Raw genomic sequence first — 19,626 nt, 5'->3', positions numbered from 1 at the left:
TCTAAGGCAGAATATTTAGACTTCAAATAAATTTCAGTTTTCCAGAGGGCAATCAGATTTAGGTCATGCTATCAGATTCCTCAGAGAAATCCATTCTTCTTTGCTGTAAAGGGTTTAAAATCTGAGGACTAAAGAAAGATGGTGCCGGGCCAGGCGCGGTGGCTCACGCCTGTAATCCCAGCACTTTGGGAGGCCGAGGCGGGCGGATCACGAGGTCAGGAGATCAAGACCATCCTGGCTAATACGGTGAAACCCCATCTCTACTAAAAATACAAAAAATTAGCTGGACGTGGTGGTGGGCACCTGTGGTCCTAGCTACTCGGGAGGCTGAGGCAGGAAAATCACTTGAACCCAGGAGGCGGAACTTGCAGTGAGCCCAGATGACACCACTGCACTCCAGCCTGGGCGACAGAGCCAGACTCCGTCTCAAAAAAAAAAAAAAAAAGAAAGAAAGATGGTGCCATACATAAACATGTGTAAGTTGCGAACTGGGTGGGAATATGATGGTACCTTTAGAACATTGAGGATCGGCCTTGCTTAGTACCAGGAAAATTCTGGTTGGTAATGAAGGAGGAGCCAGCACCTCAAGGTCTTTCCCAGACCTTTCTAAAGGCCCTAGTTCTGCCCAATGAACTGGCATGTTTGGCACTTGTCTGGTTTACATTTATTTATTTATTTTAATTTTTTTTTTTTTTTTGAGATGCAGTCTTTAACTCTGTTGCGGGCACAGATATGTATCAGCTCTGCAACCTCTGCCTCCTGGGTTCAAATCTCTTCACCCTCAGCTTCTGATGGCTAAGGATTACGGAATGCCCTACCCTTCCAGCATTTTCTTCGTACAACCAGAAACGAGATTTTCATCATTAACCAGGCTGGTCTATAACTCTATTCTCGAATCGATCTCGGCCTCTAAAGACACTGGACTCCCTGAACCATGCCAACCCTCCATTTAAATATATGTATATATTTAAAATTTACTATTTGATCACCTTTCTCAAGTTGAATTTTTTATTTTCTTTTGAGATAGGGCCTCGCTCAGTTGCCCAAGTGCAATCACAGCTCACTGCAGCCTTGACCTCCTAGGCATAAGCAATCTTCCTGCCCCAGCCTCCCATGTAGCTGGGACTACAGGCATGTGCCACCACACTTGGCTAATTTTTTTTTTTTTTTTTTTTTTTGAGGCAGGTCTCACTGTGTCGCCAGGCTGGGGTGTGGTAGCCGCGATCTGCGGCTCACTGCAAGCTCCGCCTCTGGGTTCAGCCATTCTCCTGCCTCAGCCTCCCGAGTAGCTGGGACTACAGAAACAGCCACGCCACCCGGCGCCCGGCTAGTTTTTGTATTTTTAGCAAGAGGCGGGGTTTCACCATGTTAGCCAGGGATGGTCTCGATCTCCTGACCTGCGTGATCCACCGCCTCGGCCTCAAAGTGCTGGGATTGCAGGCTTCAGCCACGGCCCGGCCTACTTGGCTAATTTTTAATTTTAATTTTAATTTTTTTGTAGAGACAGGGTCTCACTTTGTTGCCCAGGCTGCTTTCAAACTCTTGGCCTCAAGCAATCCTCCTGCCTCCTTAGCCTCCCAAAGTGCTGGGATTACAGTTTGGCTATTTTTTTTTTTTGTAGAGATAGGGTCACCATTCTGGCTTGCCTGGTTTACTTTTAATGTATCACCACTAAGATGTTTGCTGTGGGGTTTCAGTAGCACCCTATGTAAGACTAGGTAAGTTCCCATTTGTCCCTGCTTTGTCAAGAGTTTTTTCTTATGAATGGATGTTGACTTTCATCAAACACTTTTTAGGTATCTGTTGATGTAGTTATGTGATTTTCCCTCTTTAATCTGTTAGTGTGATCAATTATACTGATTTTTTTGAAAATAATAAATATAACATGCAGTTTGGTATACAGTCAACTTAATCACAACATATTACCCTTTTTACTTATTGGCTGGAATCAGTTTGCTAATATTTTGCTTAGGATTTTGCGTCCATGTTCATAAGTGTAATTTTTTTCACATATTGTTCTTGTTGGGTTTTGGAATCATTACATTAAAAGTGATTGGAGGCCGGGCGCGGTGGCTCAAGCCTGTAATCCCAGCACTTTGGGAGGCGAGGCGGAGGCGGACGAGGTCAGGAGATCCCGAGACCATCCTGGCTAACTTTCACGGGTGAAACCCGTCTCTACTAAAAATACAAAAACAACGAGGCGAGGTGGTGAAGCCTGTAGTCCCAGCTACTCGGGGCTCAGGCAGGAAGAATGCCATTAAAACCAGGAGAGTGAGCTTACCTGCAGTGAGAGCTGAGATCCACGACCACTGCACTCCAGCCTGGGCTGACAGAGCAAGACTCGATCTCAAAAAGTGATTAGAGGCCAGTGCTGATGGCTCAAACCTGTAATCCCAGCACTGGGAGGCAGGGCAAAGCGGATGAGGTCAGGAGATCCCGAGAGAGACCATCCTGGCTAACAGTGAGCCGTCTCTACAAAATACAAAAAACCCAGCGGAGGCGGGCGCCTGTAGTCCCAGCTACTCGGGAGGCTGAGGCAGGAGAATGGCGTGAACCCAGGAGGCGGAGCTTGCAGTGAGCTGAGATCCGGCCACTGCACTCCAGCCTGGGCAAGAGAGCCAGACTCCCCCTCAAAAAAAAAAAAAAAAAAAAAAAAGATTTGAAGTGAACCTCTGTTTATATTCTCTGAAAGCTTTTGTGTAAAATTGAAATTACTTCTTTCTTGAATGTTTGGGAGAACTCTGCCTGTTTGCTATTGAAGGTTGCCCCATCAGGTGGGTGTTAGTAGAGAAAGTAGAGACAGTAAAGATACTTAACTTGAGGGGTAAACATAGCTTAAACAATAAGGAAAATTTTATATATTTCATACATCACAAAAAGTCCAGAGGTAGGTGGTTCAGGATTGGTTAATTCAGCAGCTCAACATCATCAGGGAGGGAAATTCATTCCAGTCATTCTCAGGCGGCAGCTCCTTCTTTCATTATTGCAAGATGGCTGCAGCTGCTCCAGGCATCACAGCACAGTAGTTAAGCTTGTTGATTTTACATGCCAAACTTGGTTCCAAAGCCCATCACTGTAGGACAATTGAGTAAATTGCTTAATCTCTCTGTAAAATGGGATAATAATACTTTAATTCAGAAGTTTACTATTATATGGATTAAATTAATGAGGCTAGGCACGATGGCTCACATCTGTAATCCTAGCACTTTGGAAGGTGGAAGCAGAAGGATCACTGGAGGCCAGGACTTCAAGACCAGCCTAGGCAACATGGTGAAGCCCCCTCCATCTCTAAACAATAACAACAAAAAATTTTTATTTTATTTATTTATTTTTTTGAGACGGAGTCTTGCTCTGTCACCCAGGCTGAAGTGCAATGGTGCTATTCTCCGCTCACCGCAACCTCCGCCTCCAGGGTTCAAGTAATTCTCCTGCTTCAGCCTTCCGAGTAGCTGGGATTACAGGCGCACGCCACAATACCTGGCTAATTTTTTGTATTTTTAGTAGAGACGGGGTTTCACCATGTTGGCCAGGCTGGTTTGAACTCCTGACCTCGTGATTCGCCTGCCTCAGCCTCTCAAAGTGCTGGGATTACAGGCATGAGCCACTGCACCTGGCTTTTTTTTTTCTTTTAAGGCAGAATCTTGCTCTGTACCCCAGGCTGGAGTGCAGTGGCGCAATCTCAGCTTACCTCCACTTTCCAGGTTCAAGTGATTCTCCTGCCTCAGCCTCTGGAGTAGCTGGGACTATAGGTGCACACCACCACACCGGTCTAATTTTTGTATTTTTAGTAGAGATGGGGTTTTGCCATGTTGGTCAGGCTGGTCTCGAACTCCTGGCCTCAAGTGATCCACCAGCCTCGGCCTCCCAAAGTGCTGGGATTAAAGGCGTGAGCCACTGCTCCCGGCCAACAAACATTTTTTTAAAATGAGTTTTTTTTTTTTTTTCTTTTCCAAACTCTTAAAATAGTGCCTGGCACATAGTAAGTATTCAATAATATGAGCATGTCTTCCTCCATTCTCACACAGAGCAGGAAAGAAGCTGTGTTCCTCCCGTGCCCCATTGATGGAAGTCCTTTAGCAGACTCACCTCCACACTTGATTGGTCAGATTTACAGCAAGTGCCCATTCCTAAACTACTTGTGGAATTACTGTGATTTGGTTTGGAGTAACTTGGATTCAACCTCCAAGACCAGGGAGTCCCTGACCTCCCCTGAAACACACCACCTGATAGCTCAACAAAACCTGGGTTCTCATCACAACAGAGAGGCTGGAGTGGTGAAGGTGGGAGGGGTCTGTTGGTTCACACAAGGAAGGGCAAAATGGGGGTCCCCATTCTTACTGGTTCTCCATGAGATTCCTTGGGCACTCAAAACCCTTGGATTTACCTACCACTGCACAGTTTACTTAGTGCTTTTTAACTCATGCATTATCTCATCCAGTCCTAGAGCCACCCTCTAAGCAGTCTTGTTATCCCCCTTTGACAGGCTTTGACACACTTGCCCAGTTGTGTATATATAGTTGGGACAGAGCCAGGTCCTGGGACTCAAGTCGAAGTCTTCAGACTCAATGTTTTGCATTTTTTTTTTTTTTTTTTTGAGGTGGAGTCTCACTCTGTCACCCAGGCTGGAGTGTAGAGGTGCCATCTCGGCTCACTGCAACCTCTGCCTCCTGGGTTCAAGCAGTTTTCCTGCCTCAGCCTCCCAAGTAGCTGGGATTATAGGCACACACCATCACGCCTGGCGAATTTTTGTATTTTTAGTACAAATGGGGTTTCACCATGTTGGCCAGCCTGGTCTTGAACTCCTGACCTCAGGTGATTTCGCCTGGCTTGGCCTCCCAAAGTGCTGGGATTACAGGCGTGAGCCACCGCACCCAGCCTATTTTGCACTTTTATTTGTCTTCCATCAATTCCCAATGCCTGTCATTGGCCACCCCTCACAACTGCCACATCCTTGTGCCCCCTCTATTGTTTATGGAATATTTAAAAAATAAAAATTATTCATTAAGAAGAAACTTGATGAAATCCCAGGTTTCATGTCTCTCTCTCTCTCACACACACACATTCACACTCACACTTTAAAATGAGCGTAAGGTATTTATTTGGGCTTAGAACGTGGGCTCTGGCATTTGATTACCTTGGTTGGAGTCCCAGCTCTGCCACTGTAGCACATGCAGTTGGTCTCCACCCAGGTGTCCATGGCACTTAGCGTTTGAGAGTGCACCAGCCTCACTTCCAAGTTGCTGGCACTGTCACTTTGCTTGAGGGCTTGTTCTGACTATCAGAGTCCATCATGCCCTCCCACAAAAAGGCTGGAAGTACTGGGGAATTAATTCCACTCCTCCACCATCCCCAAGCAGCCCTCATACAATGGCTGTTGGGGATTGGTAGACAAATCTCCCTGCTTCCCCACCCCTCAGGTACAGTAGCGGTCAAGCATGCACTTTTGATTGTCTCCTAGTTCCAAGGCAGGATTGAGCTCCATTTGTCCACCATGGTTAACAATAACGCAGTCTTCACTGGCCTCTGTCCCTTCCCCGCTCATTTCTCCACCCGCTTTAGCTGCTTCATGGAATCGCCTCTCAGGTAAATTATTTCACTTGAATCCTTGTCTCAAGGTCTGCTTCTGGGAAGCCCAAATTGAGACAGACACTTGCTAGTTGTATGGCTGACACTGGTTGTCACCTAACCCCTTTGTGTCTCTCTTTTTTCTATCGGTAATGGAAGGAGAATAATACCACCTCAACCTCACAGAACAGGTGTGGTACAGCTCTCAGTGACTGGCTAGGAGAAAGCACTTAACAAGAGGGATCTAGGCCAGGCCTGGTGGCTCATGCCTGTAATCCCAGCACTTTGGGAGGCCAAGGCTGGCAGATCACCTGAGGTCAGAAGTTTAAGATCAGCCTGACCAACCTGGTGAAACCCCATCTCTACTAAAAATACAAAAAAAAAAAATTAGCTGGGCATGGTGGCGAGCGCCTGTAATCCCAGCTACTTGGGAGGCTGAGGCAGGAGAATTGCAGAGCAAGACTCTGTCTCAGAAAATTAAAAAAATAATAATAAGTGGGATCTAATATTATTACTACCTAATAGTATTATTACTATTATTGCTCTGGTGTGCTACCAGGGGTGTTGTGCCACACTGGGGACATACTACTCCTGACCCCCCACCTGAACTTTCTCTGGATGCCCTCTTCCTGCTTCTCTCTCCTTACTCCCACTTACTCTCTAAGCTCCTGTAATCCCATTTCTGCCACCATGACTGTTTCATGGAATTCAGGTGATCAGAACCACCAATCCCCACCAGTCCCAGGACAGCCCACCCTTCCTATCACACAAACCACCCTGCCTACTTCTGATGAGTGTTGCAAATGCCCATGTAAAAGTCTTCTGTCTTCATGACATCTTAGGATTCCTGCGTTGTGGAGGATCATCATATCAGGCGCTTTAGACTGGAAGCTTAAAAGGGAGGCTTCTTGGCCCGGCGCGGTGGCTCATGCCTATAATCCCAGATCTTTGGGAGGCCGAGGCAGGCGGATCACGAGGTCAGGAGATCGAGACCATCCTGGCTAACACGGTGAAACCCCGTCTCTACTAAAAATACAAAAAATTAGCCAGGCATGGTGGCGAGTGCCGGTAGCCCCAGCTACTCGGGAGGCTGAGGCAGGAGAATGGCGTGAACCCGGGAAACAGAGCTTGCAGTGAGCTGAGATCGCACCACTGCACTCCAGCCTGGACGACACAGTGAGACTCCGTCTCAAAGAAAAAAAAAAAAAAGAAAAAAGGGGAAGCTTCTCATCTCCGACCCATGTCCAGCATGTCCCAGGGCTGCCGGATGTGTGGAAGGCACGTGATAAGGCACCTGATTGTTAATGATCACAGCTATCTTTATTGACCACCTACTATGAGCCTAGGACAGCTGAGGGTACTTTTCCCATATTAATCCCTTCATTCACCATATGAAATAGGAGTTGTTAACATCCCCCGTTTGCAAATGAGAAGCCTGGGACAGAAAAGTTAAGTAACCTGCTCAGGATCACACAATCACACAGCTGGCAAATAGCAGAGCTGGGCATCAACCTAAATCGAGAGCTCACTTACTTAATGACTGTGCCAAACCAATGCCAGTGCTATCTCCTGCCTAGAATGAGGAATGCTTGCCAGCTGAGAACCAAAGACAGCTCTCTCTTTGCAAGTATATTGCTGTAGCAGATTACCCTTCCACACCTGAGGCCCTGTGTGCACCTCAGTCTTACCTGTGGAACAGGAATCTCAAGCAGAATGACAGAACAGGAAAGCCTCATTTCTTCAGAACCCAGACAGCCAGAAACAGGAAGAAAAAGCAACTGCTTAAATATATAGGTTGTATTCTTATTTTGTGAGGAGAGCCTTGACAGTTTCAGTCTAGTATCTGATGTTTCTTTTCCCAAGCAGCTTATAAGCTAGAAATTGCAAACTGCTTTTTGTCCCTCAGACCCAGTATATGGGCTCATCATGTATGCCTTGTATGGTTTTGTTACTGTTTTTCAACTGAAGTAATATATAATTTTTTTTTTTTGAGATGGAGTCGGCCGGGCGTGGTGGCTCAAGCCTGTAATCCCAGCACTTTGGGAGGCCGAGGCCCGGGTGGATCCACGAGGTCAGGGGAGGTCAGTTATCCTGGCTAACACGGTGAAACCCACGTCTACTGAAAATGCAAAACTAGCGAGGCGTGGTGGTAGCCTGTAGTCTCAGCTACTTGGGGAGGCTGAGGTGGGAGGGGAAATGGGCGTGAACCAGGCCGGGCACTGCAGTGAGCGAGATCAGGCCACTGCACTCCAGCCTGGGAACACAGCCAGACTCCGTCTCAAAAATAGATGGAGTCCTGGCTCTGCCCAGGCTGGAGTGCAGTGGCGGATCTCCAGCTCACTGCAAGCTCAGCCTCCCGGAGTTCATGCCATTCTCCTGCCTCAGCCTCCTGAGTAGCTGGGACTACAGGCATCCGCCACTACACCCGGCCTAATTTTTTGTATTTTAGTAGAGGCAGGAGGTTTCACTGTGTTAGCCAAGATGGTCTCGATTTCCTGACCTCATTGATCAGCCAGCCTCAGCCTCCCAAGTGCTGGGATTACGAAGCGTGAGCCACCCAGCCCGGCAGTAATATAGATATTTTAAGAAATTTCTTTTTTTTTGTTTTTGAGGCCAGTCTTGCTCACCTCCCACCTCCCAAAGTGTTGAGATTACGGTGCGAGGCCACTGCGGCCCAGCCAATTTCTTTTCTTTTTGGGCAGCAGTCTCACTCTATCCCAGGCTGGAGTGCAGCCCGGCGCAATCTTGGTTGATTGGAACCTCTGCCTCCGAGGTTCAGCGATTCTCCTACCTCAACCTCTTGAGTAGCTGGCATTACGAGTGTGTCACTATGCCTGGCTAATTTTTGTATTTTTCAGTAGAGATGGGGTTCCATCATGTTGGCCAGGCTGGTCTTGAGCGCCCTAGCCTCAAGTGATCCACCCACCTCAGCCTCCCAAAGTGCTGTGATTACACAGGCATGAGCCACCACCCAGACTTTTTTCTTTTCTTTTGTAGTAGTGGGGTCTGGCTGTGCTGCCTAGGCTGGTCTTGAACCCCTGGCCTCATTGATCCTCTCAACTCAGCCTCTCAAAGTGCAGGGATTGCAGGCGTGAGCCACAGTGCCCGATCTAAAATGTATCTTGGAAACAGAATCTATGGCCACACTCATTACTATGGTGTAGCAAAGTCTGAAGCCATGGTACAGGCTTTGGTTGGGACATGCTATCTACTGTGTCCTGGCCCCAACAGCTCCCTTACCACATGTGAGTTGCCATTTATCATGTGATGTATGCTGGTGTTTTCTTTTTTTTTTTTTTGAGGCTGAGTCTGGCTCTGTGCCCAGGCTGGAGTGCAGTGGCGGATCTCAGCTCACTGCAAGCCCGCCTCCCGGGTTGCGCCATTCTCCTGCCACCTCAGCCTCCCGGTAGCTGGGGGAGTACAGAGCCCTTCCTCGCCCGACTGCATTTTTTTGTATTTTAGTAGAGGCGGGGTTTCTGCGTGTTAGCCAGGATAGTCTCGATCTCCTGACCTCGTGATCCGCCGTCTCGGCCTCCCAAAGTGCTGGGATTACAGGCTTGAGCCACCGCGCCCGGCCATCTGGTGTTTTTCTTATATCCAGCTTGTTTTATTCATAAACTCAGATTTATTGAGCCAGATGTGGTAGTGTATGCCTATGGTCCCAGCTACTTGGGAAGCTAAGGTGGGAAGATCACTTGAGCCTGGGAGATAGGGGCTGCAGTGAGTCGTTATCATGCTACTGCATTCCAGCCTGGGTAATACAGTGAGACCCTGTCTCAAAAAAAAAAAAAAAAAAAAAAAAAAATTATTGAACATCTACTATGAGCTGGATACCATCCTCTTTTGGTGGTGTGGTGTGGGAGTAGACAAGCTGTAAACAGAATATGCAAGCAAAGTATATGCTATACTAGTGATCAGTGGTAAGCAGAAGAATAAAGCAGTGAAAGAGCATAAGAAGTGTCAGGGCTGGGGAGCTGGCATTAAAATTTAGGTAGGATGGCCAGGAAAGGCTGTAAGAGGAATACAACTTTTGGATTTCCTGAAGGAAGTGAGGGAGTGGGCCATGTGGATATCCGGAGGCAGAACATTCCAGGCAGATGGAACAGCACGTGCAAAGAGAACATGTATGCCTGGTGTGTTCCATGAACAGTGTGGCCAGAGCAGAGTGAGGGAGAGTACTGGAAATGGGGTGGAAGTACAGATGCTGCAGGGTCTTTGGCAGTCACTCCAAGTGAAATGGAGAGCCACTGAGAGTGATGGGTTGAGACTAGACTGGAGGGCCAAGGGTGGGTCAGGGAGACTTGGCAGGAGGCTACCACTGTAATCCAGGTAAGAGATGACGCAACTCGGACCAAGGGAGTAGCATCGGAAATCAAGAAAAGAAAGGGATTGGAGATGTATTTTTGACGTAGAATCAACCAGAAGTGGGTCGCAGGTTGGATGTGAAGGACCAGTAAGGTCAAGGAAGAACCGAGTTTGGACAGAGGAGGTAACAAAGGAGGAAAAAAAAGTAAATTTTGAAAATATTTTGAAATTATTAATAGCTCCTGTGTGATCTGCTGATCAGAGTGTGGGGATTGTGTGGGATTTGAGAGAGAGGAGTCAGGAATGACACCAAGTGTTTGGCCTGAGCCATTAGAAGGATGGAGTTGCCATTTTCTGAGATGAGCGTGTAGGAAGAGCGAGGTTTTTGGGGAAAGATCAGGATGTCAGTTTTGGAGAAGTTGAGTTTAACTGGCCTATTGGACATCCTTGTGACGTTGCCAAGAAGGCAGCCTCCGATATAAAACGGAAACTGAAAACAGGTCAGTTCACACCAGCTCTGATTTGGTAGTGCTGCCCAAAGTGCTGTGTTGAGATTTTAAATGCCCATCCAGGTTGGTTTTCTTTTTTTGTTTGTTTGTTTGTTTTTTAGACGGAGTCTTACTCTGTTGCCCAGGCTAGAGTGCTGTGGTGTGATCTCAGCTTACTGCAACCTCCACCTCCTGGGTTCAAGTGATTCTCCTTCCTCAGCCTCCCAAGTAGCTGGGATTACAGGTGTGCGCCACCACGCGTGGCTAATTTTTTTTTGTATTTTTAGTAGAGATGGGGTTTCACCATGTTGTTCAGGCTGGTCTTGATCTCCTGACCTCGTGATCTGCCCACCTCGGCCTCCCAAAGTGCTGGGATTACAGATGTGAGCCACCGCACCTGGCCAATTTTTGTATTTTTAGTAGAGATGAGGTTTTGCCATGTTGGCCAGGCTGGTCTTGAACTCCTGACCTCAGGTGATCCACCCACCTCGGCCTCCCAAAGTGCTGGGATTACAGGCATGAGCCACTGCGCCCGGCCGAAGAGTGCTCAATTTTTACTGATAGGAGTGGACAAAGAGTTTTACAGATTAATGTGAAATATTGTACAAATATTATAGATGCTCGTAATAGTGACCTGGAATACTGTAAGCACTGAGATAGCTCCTTGATTCTCAAAGAAAAAAAACTAAATTATGTGCAGTTTGGTTTAATGCTTTTTGTTGTTGAGACAGGTCTCACTCTGTTGCCCAGGGTGGAGTGCAGTAGTGTGATCTGGGCTCACTGCAACCTCCACCTCCCAGGCTCAAACAATTCTCCTGCCTCAGCCTCCCAAGTAGCTGGGACTACAGGCGTTTGCCACTGCATTCGGCTAATTTATATATATATATTTTTTGGTAGAGATGGGGTTTTATTGTGTTGGCGAGGCTGGTCTCGAACTCCTGGCCTCAAGTGATCTGCTGCCCCGGCCTCCCAAAGTGCTGGGATTACAGGTGCGAGCCACCGTGCCTGGCCAACTTTGTGCTTTTGAGTCCCACAATCACAACTTTTTAAAAAAGAGTTCACCACATGCCAGCCACTCTTCTATGTATTTTAAACAAATCAACCCATTTCATCCTCACAACCGCTCTATAGGGGAGTACTACTGTTATCACCATTTTCAGAAAAGGAAACTCAGGCACAGAGAGGTGGTTTAACTTAGCCAAAGTCACACAATGAGGGAGTGGAGTGGCAGAGGGGTGTGGCTCCAGACCCTGGAGGGTCCTCTCCATACACCAGACCATGCGTTTACCGTCATAAGCCAGGTCATCAGGATTTGCTAGAGATGCAATTCTAGGAGTAGGGCTCTTGCTGCTCAAACTTTTGCTTTTCTTAGAGGGGTTATGGATGCATGTTCATAACAGAAAGGGTACTCCTTGAGAAAGGGAATAATAATAATCATTTCAGAAACTACTGTCTCTGAATGCTTGCTTTGTGCCAGGCACAGGTGAGACGTTTTCTGCTCATTTAGTTTTCAGAACATCATTATGGGGCTATTATATTATCCCCCCTGGATAAAAGAGGAAACAGAGAGGTTCCAATAATTGTCTCAAAGTCATAAGGTGGGGAGCCAGGTTTGAATTGAAAGCAGTCTCTGACTCCAGAGCCTTGTTTAGCACCCGTGTCCTCAGCCCCATGGCTCGCTTGGCTCTCCCCAGCATCTCCATGGGTCTGAAGGTAACTAAGCCATGGCATGTGGACTGTGGGGTGATGGGCCTCACCCATCACCTTGTTCACCCTCTTACTTCTCAGATGGGGACTTTTTTTTTTTTTTTTTGTAGACGGAATTTCGCTCTTGTTGCCCAGGCTGGAGGGCAATGGCACGACCTCGGCTCACTGCAACCTCTGGCTCCAGGGTTCAAGCGATTCTCCTGCTCAGCCTCCGGAGTAACTGGGACACCACACCCAGCTAATTTTTTTGTATTTTTAGTAGAGATGGGGTTTCACCATGTTGGCCAGGCTGGTCTCGAACTCCTGACCTCAGGTGATCCCGCCTTGGCCTCCCAAAGTGCTGGGATTACAGGCGTGAGCCACTGTGCCGGCCCCAGATAGGGATATTTTGATGAAGGGAAAGAGAAAGAAAATGTATCCTTCCTCTTTGGGGTTTCTTATTTGGCCTGTGACATTCCATTCCCACTCCTCCTCCAATTTGCCATTTTATTGACTTTTTCTAATTGGATGCACCTGGGTGGAAACGCCTCATACTATTGGCCCCGGTCATTGCTTTGTCTTTATTTTCCTTTTAGAAAAACAAAGACAAAAAAAGCAAGAGGAGCCTCTATTTCTTTGAGGTGGAGGTAACTGGTGAACTTGTGCTGGTCCTGCACTGAGCTCACCTGCCTCCCCAGTGGCCAGTCCTTGGCCCTGAAAGTCGGGGATGATCTAGCTCTAGGTATGGCTGTTTCATCCAGGGGTGAGGCAGAAGTATCTCTCCTAAAGTCCTGCTCACCAGGAGCTCCCGTCCCCATACTGCAGGTTCACACCCAGCTTTCAGGACTAGTCAGTCTGTGTGGCCCTCCCTCAATTAATAAATCAGCAACTAAAAGGCCGGGTGCGGTGGCTAACGCCTGTAATCCCAGCATTTTGGGAGACTGAGGGGGGTGGCTCACTTGAGGTCAGGAGTTTGAGACCAGCCTGGCCAACATGGTGAAACCCCATCTCTACTGAAAATACAAAAATTAGCCGGGCAGGGTGGTGGGCACCTATAATCCCAGCTACTCAGGAGGCTGAGGCAGGAGAATCACTTGAAACCGGGAGGCGGAGGTTGCAGTGAGCCGAGGTCGTGCCATTGCACTCCAGCCTGGCAACAAGAGCAAAACTCCGTGTCAAAAAAAAAAAACAAAACCAACCAACCAACCAAACAAACAAAAACCCTTCTATTTGTTAAAAAAAAAAAAAAGAAAGAAATCCACCATGAACCAAAAATTAGTCAAAACAATGAACTAAAATATTTTGTTTTTGTAAAATGTATGATAACAAAATGTTAAGGCACGTCATGTACCATCATGGTTCACTGCAGCCTTGAACTCCTGGGCTCAAGCAATCCTCCTGCTTCAGTCTCCCTAGTAGCTGGGACTACAGGCTTGTGCCACTGCACCCAGCTTATTTTTTTTTTTTTTTGTAGAGATAGGAGTCTTGCTTTGTTGTCCAGGCTGGTCTTCAACTCCTGGCTTCCAGTGATCCTCCTGCCTCAGCCTCCCAAAGTGCTGGGCTGATGGGACATTTTTATACATAGTGCCATGTTTCTATAAATGAGAAGTTTAAAAAATATTGATTTTAAAAATTAATTTATGTCAAGAATTTTTATGAACAAAGTTAAAAAACCAAACAAAAATACAAAAAGGGTTAATATCTTTGAGACTTGATGAGCATTTATAAATCAATAAAACAAACATCCCTATAAATGAATAAGCTAAGGACATGAATGGGTAATGTATATAAGAAATGTAAATGTCTAAAAATATGCCAAAATAGATTTATTATTACTAATAAGCCACTTTCACTCTCTAGTTGGCAGAGTTGTTTTGAAAAATAGGTATGTAATGATGGTGGAGTAGATTGGTTTAACTATTCAGCAGGAAAATTTGGCAATTAGAAGTGTATCAAAAGCCTTAGAATGTTTCATAACCTTAGATTGGGAAATTCCACTTCTAGAAATTAATTCACTTCTAGAAATAATCATGAGTGTGCACAAAGATATCACCCCAAAAATATTTTACAGTATTGTGTCTAATAGGGAAGAACGAGAAATAATTTAAATTTCCACCAATACAGGTTTGTCAAAATACATTTTGTACATTCAGCTGATGGTATACTATGTCCCCATTACAAATTATGTCCTAGAATATTTAATGGCATGGAAAAGTGTTAACAGTATTTTTTTTTAATGAAAAAAGCTTACAAAACAGTTTGTGATGATTCCATTTAAAATGTGTGTTTATTCATAGAACAAAGATTACCAAATAAACATTGATATATTAAAGGGTTATTACTGGATGGCAAATTGCAAATGATTATTTCCTTTTTTTGTGGCTTATCTACATTTTTGAAGTTTTCTACAATGCAAAAGAGTATTTTATGATATTAAAACTACAATACAATTTATTATAGAAGAAAGAATAATTCGGCCAGGCGCAGTGGCTCATACCTGTAATCCCAGCACTTTTGGAGGCCGAGACCGGCGGATCACGAGATCAGGAGTTCGAGACTCGCCTGGCCAACATAGTGAAACCCCGTTTCTACGAAAAATACAAAAATTAGCCAGGCATGGTGGTGCGTGCCTGTAGTCCCAGCTACTCGCGAATCGCTTGAATATGGGAGGTGGAGGTTGCAGTGAGCCCAGATGGCGCCACTGCACTCCAGCTTGAGCAACAGAGTGAGGCTTCGTCTCAAACAAATAATAATAATAATAATAATAATTAACAGAAAATGGTTGGCACAGAACTTACATCTTCTACATAGTGTCATTTCTCTAGTTACTTCCTTAGTAAGGAAAGAGACACTTCCTTAGTGTCTCCTAAGTCAGGAGGACCCCAGTAGGGCAGGGATCCTCTATAGCCTCCTCTCATTTGGAGCATTATTGGAGGTCTTTTGTCTGCTTCTTGGTCAAGGGAATCCAGCTTCCGGTAAAACTACAAAGTAACCAAAAGTTTGGGAGGTGGAAGAAATGCAACCGGTAGATCTCAGAGTCTGTGGGAGAAACTGATTCAGTGAGAATCTCGTTTTTCCGTCCAGTTTCTCCAAACAGAAACTAAGGCCGACTTTAGGGGCTTGTCCAAAGCTGGGCAACCAACTTGACAAGGTGAGGAGGCCTTGACTCCATGGCCTTTCCGTTCTGTTATATGCTGATTTAGACTAAAGCTCTCATACTTTAAAGTGCACAGAAATCTAGTTAAAATGCAGATTCTGATTCAGGTTAGGGGTGGGCCTGAGAGTCTGCATTTCTAACCAGCTCCCAGGCGATGACCATGCACGGGACAGGTCTGGGATCACTGATTAACTAGCAGTGGTGTAGAGCACAGAATCTGGAGCAAGAAGGCCAGATTCCCAATCCTAGCTCTGCCACGGGCCAACCGAATCACAGTTGCCTCGGTTTCCGAGTTTTCGTGAAGATGTAGTGAGTCATTACATTGTGAGGCTTTGGAGCAGTGTTCACTAAGAACTGACTCTGACATTATTTATCGCATTCCTTAGAGCAAGCAGCCGGTGAAGTAGGGTTTGACGAATGAATAAGTGAATGAATGACCTTTGGAGAAAAATTCTTTCCTGGGTGACTAGAGTCCGAGAAGCAAAATGGGAGGGCTCGTGGGTGGGTAGGAGGCCCACCTCCTAGAAAGTTCTCTGCACCCGGTGGTCCAGAGGGCCCGGAGTGCCCGGAAGCCGGCCGGCTTGCGCTCAGCGGCCCAATGGGGCCGCGGGAGGGAGGGGAGAGCGCCCAGCCAGCCCTTTCCGTCCGGGGCGCCGCAGCCCCGCCCCTCGGAGCGTTGCGACGTCCGAGCATTCCACGGTTGCTACATCGTCGCGAGGGGCGGGGCGCCTGTCAGGGAAGCGGCGCGCGCGGGCGGCGGGCGGGCTGGGGATCCGCCGCGCAGTGCCAGCGCCAGCGCCAGACCCGCTCTCCGCGCTCTCCGGCCCGTCGCCTGCCTTGAAACTCGCGAGCCCGCACTCCCGCCCTGCCTGTGCGCTGCCCGAGTATGGAGCTGCTGTGTTGCGAAGGCACCCGGCACGCGCCCCGGGCCGGGCCGGACCCGCGGCTACTCGGGGACCAGCGTGTCCTGCAGAGCCTGCTCCGCCTGGAGGAGCGCTACGTTCCCCGCGCCTCCTACTTCCAGTGCGTGCAGCGGGAGATAAAGCCGCACATGCGGAAGATGCTGGCTTACTGGATGCTGGAGGTACCGCCCGGACGCGTCCCCCTCCCCCACCGCTCCCGGGTCTGGACACACCGGGGCCGCCCTGTCGGGACATCGCGGTCCCCACAGCAATCTGCAGGATGCTCCGAGGCTAAGACCCCCGGGGCCTGGCCTTTCACTAGGGCACCCTAGCCAGCTGCCTCCCTTGCTTTCCCGAGCCCTAATCGGCTCCTCCCAACTGTGAGTGCCAGTCACTTGGCACCGTAACTGTGCCTCTCTTCGGGCCGAGAAAACGGGACCAGGGACATCGTCTCCCCTTCGGCTTCTCACAGCGTCTCCCGCTTCCCTCCCCCTCCCGGCCTTCTCCGGAGAGCGCGCCTGGAAAACCCTGGGCTCGGCCGCCCCCGCCCGGGAGCCGGTTCCTGTGTCTGTCGCGGGGTTCTGGCGGGGAAGGCGATGGGGGTGGCGCGCGCCCTGTTCCGGCCGACAGGGAAATGAAAAGTGCGGGAGGCAGTGGCAGGAGCCTCCTCCCTTCCCTTCGGGTGTGTGCAGTGGTGGCGGTGATGGGGGTGAGGTCCCAGCTCTCTGGCTACCATGGGTGACCCTTGCGTCCCACTTCCCGTCGCTGTGGGGGAGGGGAGTCTCCGTTTGGAATCCTTCTTGAGGAAGGGCTCCTTGACTTTACCACCCCCACCCCACCAAGGGGAGAGGGGAGGAGGCCGCGCAGAGGAAGTGGGGGGCGTCACCTTGGGGAGGGCCCATCCTCCTCCTTTATTGGTCCTTGTCTCTGTAAGTAGCTTACCCTCTCTCCCGTTTTTGCTCCCTATCCCACCTCACTTCAGCGCCCCCACCCCGGCGCTGCTGTGTTCCCCACGCTCCGGCCCCAGCAGTGACTGTGCGCCCTCCCCCAGGTATGTGAGGAGCAGCGCTGTGAGGAGGAAGTCTTCCCCCTGGCCATGAACTACCTGGATCGCTACCTGTCCTGTGTCCCCACCCGAAAGGCGCAGTTGCAGCTCCTGGGTGCGGTCTGCATGCTGCTGGCCTCCAAGCTGCGCGAGACCACGCCCCTGACCATCGAAAAACTGTGCATCTATACCGACCACGCTGTCTCTCCCCGCCAGTTGCGGGTGCGTGTGTAACTCCCCCCACCCCCGACACATACTGTCTCCCCACTTTCCAGGAAAAGGAACGCTTGAGATATCAGAGGCTTTCTGCTCCCTGGAGAGGGCGCAAGGCGATCAGGACCTTTGGGAAGGGAATTGGGGTGGAACAAACGATGGGGCAGTGTGGTGTGGTGGTTAGTATCACTCCCGCCCAGGCTCGAGCTGCAGTCAGGCATTAAACCCCCTCCTGACCTCCAGGGGATGCCACTCCTTCCTGGTCTTTCTCTCAGATAGCAACAAGTCAAACTGCATGTCTACACTCACTAGTACTTTGCCTCTGGGTTTACGCAGCCACCATGAGTTATTTATTGGCAGCAGAAGGGCATGCCTGCACACCCCCACTGGAGTAGGGGAGTGGAATGTGCTTCATGTGGGGGAGGGGGTTTGCCTTGGTTGAGTCTTTATCCTCATGTGGACTTTGTGATAGAAAAACCTCCCAGAGCCAATTAAAGCCAGGCTCTGATTGCTTTAAGGAAGGGCTGATGTATTTCATCCCACCTTCTTTGCTTCCTCTTATATCCCGGAAGAGACAGCTTCTTCCTAATCCTTTCCTGTCCTCATTCTGAGGAACTGGAGCAGCTGCTTTGGGCCTGGTGGAAACAGCTCCCTCTACCCCCCTTAGCCAAAGGCCCAAGCTGAGGGACAGGCAGGGAGGTGAGCTGCAGCTGCTTCCGATGTGATAATGGTGCCCCCTCCCCCGGCCCGCCCTCTCTGACCAAGGTCTTTCATAACCCTGTGGGGAGCTGCTGTCACTCCTGTGGTTTGGGAAGTGGCTCCCTGGGCCTCTTGCTGGAAACTTGGGCTGGGCTCAGACAGGGCAGGAAAGTCACCGGTTCTGTCCCGCCTCAGAAGGAGCCTCAGTCCCGGGGAGCTGCTGGATCTGGAAGAGGTTATTTAGGACATGCAGATTGTCTCCTAGGGGGCTGGGGGGAGAGGGTGGGTGAGCTGGCACTTTCTTCCACCTTGCTCTGTGGCGGGCCAAGTCTTCTGCTGACCCTGAGAGGAGTCTCTGGGCCCCATCTCCCAGGGAGGAGGGCAGCAAGCAGGCTGCTGTGATTGGCTGGCAGGGAAGCCAGGGTACTGAGGCCCCCGACTGCTGTGAGTTGAGGAACAGGATTCCTCTTCCTGCCAAGTAGCTCAGAGATGGGAGTAGGAGGCCAGAGTTGGGAATCCAGGAGACTCCACAGCTCTTTGTGATGAATCTGGTAGTTTTTGGCAAGTCTGAAGGTGGAGCTAGTTTCCAGGGCCAGAGAGCAAGATGTTTTTGGAGGGGTTGGGGCTGGAAGGTAGAAGGGGAACTTCCTTTTTGTGAAAAGATGGAGGTGGTGTGTGTGCCCACATATGAGGGTTTTTCAGTGCAGGCAAAAAGTACTCTTCCCTTTGTCTGAGCTGGGTGTGGAGTACCCAGAAGACTTCCTAGAAGGTCAAGGTTGGAAGGGACCTCTGAGAACTCCAATTGGTCCATATCCGTGTGCAGCAGAGGAGGCTGAGGCCCAAGGAGGGAGGGAAAGCTCCCTGCCTCAGCATCGCACTGAGCAGATGAGTGTAGAACCTGGGTCTTCTAGCTAGACCAGGTTGCCTTAAAAGTCAGGGATGTGATGGCTGCTGCCACCCACTGAAGCTAAGCACTTGCAGGGGTGTGTTCTCCACCAGTTAACACTGGGATTCTCTGGTTGCCTGGATATGGGGAAGGGTGGCCACCTTCCCTCAAACATGACCCCTTGCCTCCCCATAGGGAGAGTCCCACCCCCAGTTGCCTTCCAGATGCTTCCTTAGAAGCTGGGTCCCTTCTGTTTACTGCTGAGTTAGGAGTTGGCTCCTGGGACAGTCACTGGGAGTAGCGTTGTAATTTCTCTGCCTCACTTCTGGCCAGGCTGTTTTCTCTGGGGCTCTTTGAGGGTAGGGACTGATTTGAGAGGCTGACACCTAAGCTGGGGCCAAGACAGAGACAGCTGTGGCTGGGGCCTGGAAGAGGTTGGGTGGGGTTGCCATTTCTGCCTCAATAAGGAGTCAAACCCACAAGTTCCTTCCTGAGATAAAACAATGAAGAAATCCTCATGTGTGCAACTCAGAAATGGGGCCAGGTCTGGGAACCCATGATGAGTGGATTGGGGTGAGGCTTCCAGGCTTCTCCCAAAACCTAGTACTGGCAGGTAGGCTTGGGTAGGTGAGGATAGGACTTGATCCCTCAGGAATCATTTGGGGCCATCCTGTCTGGCT

General features: G+C 49.1%; 1 protein-coding gene across 13 annotated transcripts in view; it reads left to right on the top strand.

The window, feature by feature from the left end:
• Window positions 1-19,626, top strand: part of CCND3 (cyclin D3) — a 125,039-nt gene that overhangs the window by 102,264 nt on the left and 3,149 nt on the right. For 4 of the 13 annotated variants that reach the window (XM_021936567.2, XM_009205160.3, XM_021936569.2 and 1 more), the window contains exon 2: window positions 17,155-17,370. The exons of 2 other annotated variants lie outside the window; for them this stretch is intronic. In XM_021936567.2, the coding sequence (XP_021792259.1) occupies window positions 17,200-17,370 (171 nt within the window). In that variant the 5' untranslated portion in view covers window positions 17,155-17,199. Of the gene's footprint in view, window positions 1-15,897; window positions 16,786-17,154; window positions 17,371-17,409; window positions 18,296-19,626 lie in introns of those variants that run through there. 7 more of the 13 variants (XM_021936565.2, XM_009205159.2, XM_021936563.2 and 4 more) reach the window with 6 other exon arrangements.

This window comes from Papio anubis, chromosome 6 (assembly GCF_008728515.1).
Source record: "Papio anubis isolate 15944 chromosome 6, Panubis1.0, whole genome shotgun sequence".
NCBI lineage: Eukaryota > Metazoa > Chordata > Mammalia > Primates > Cercopithecidae > Papio > Papio anubis.
The sequence above is the reverse complement of the archived record's forward strand: the minus strand, read 5'-3'. Positions and strand labels throughout refer to the sequence as shown.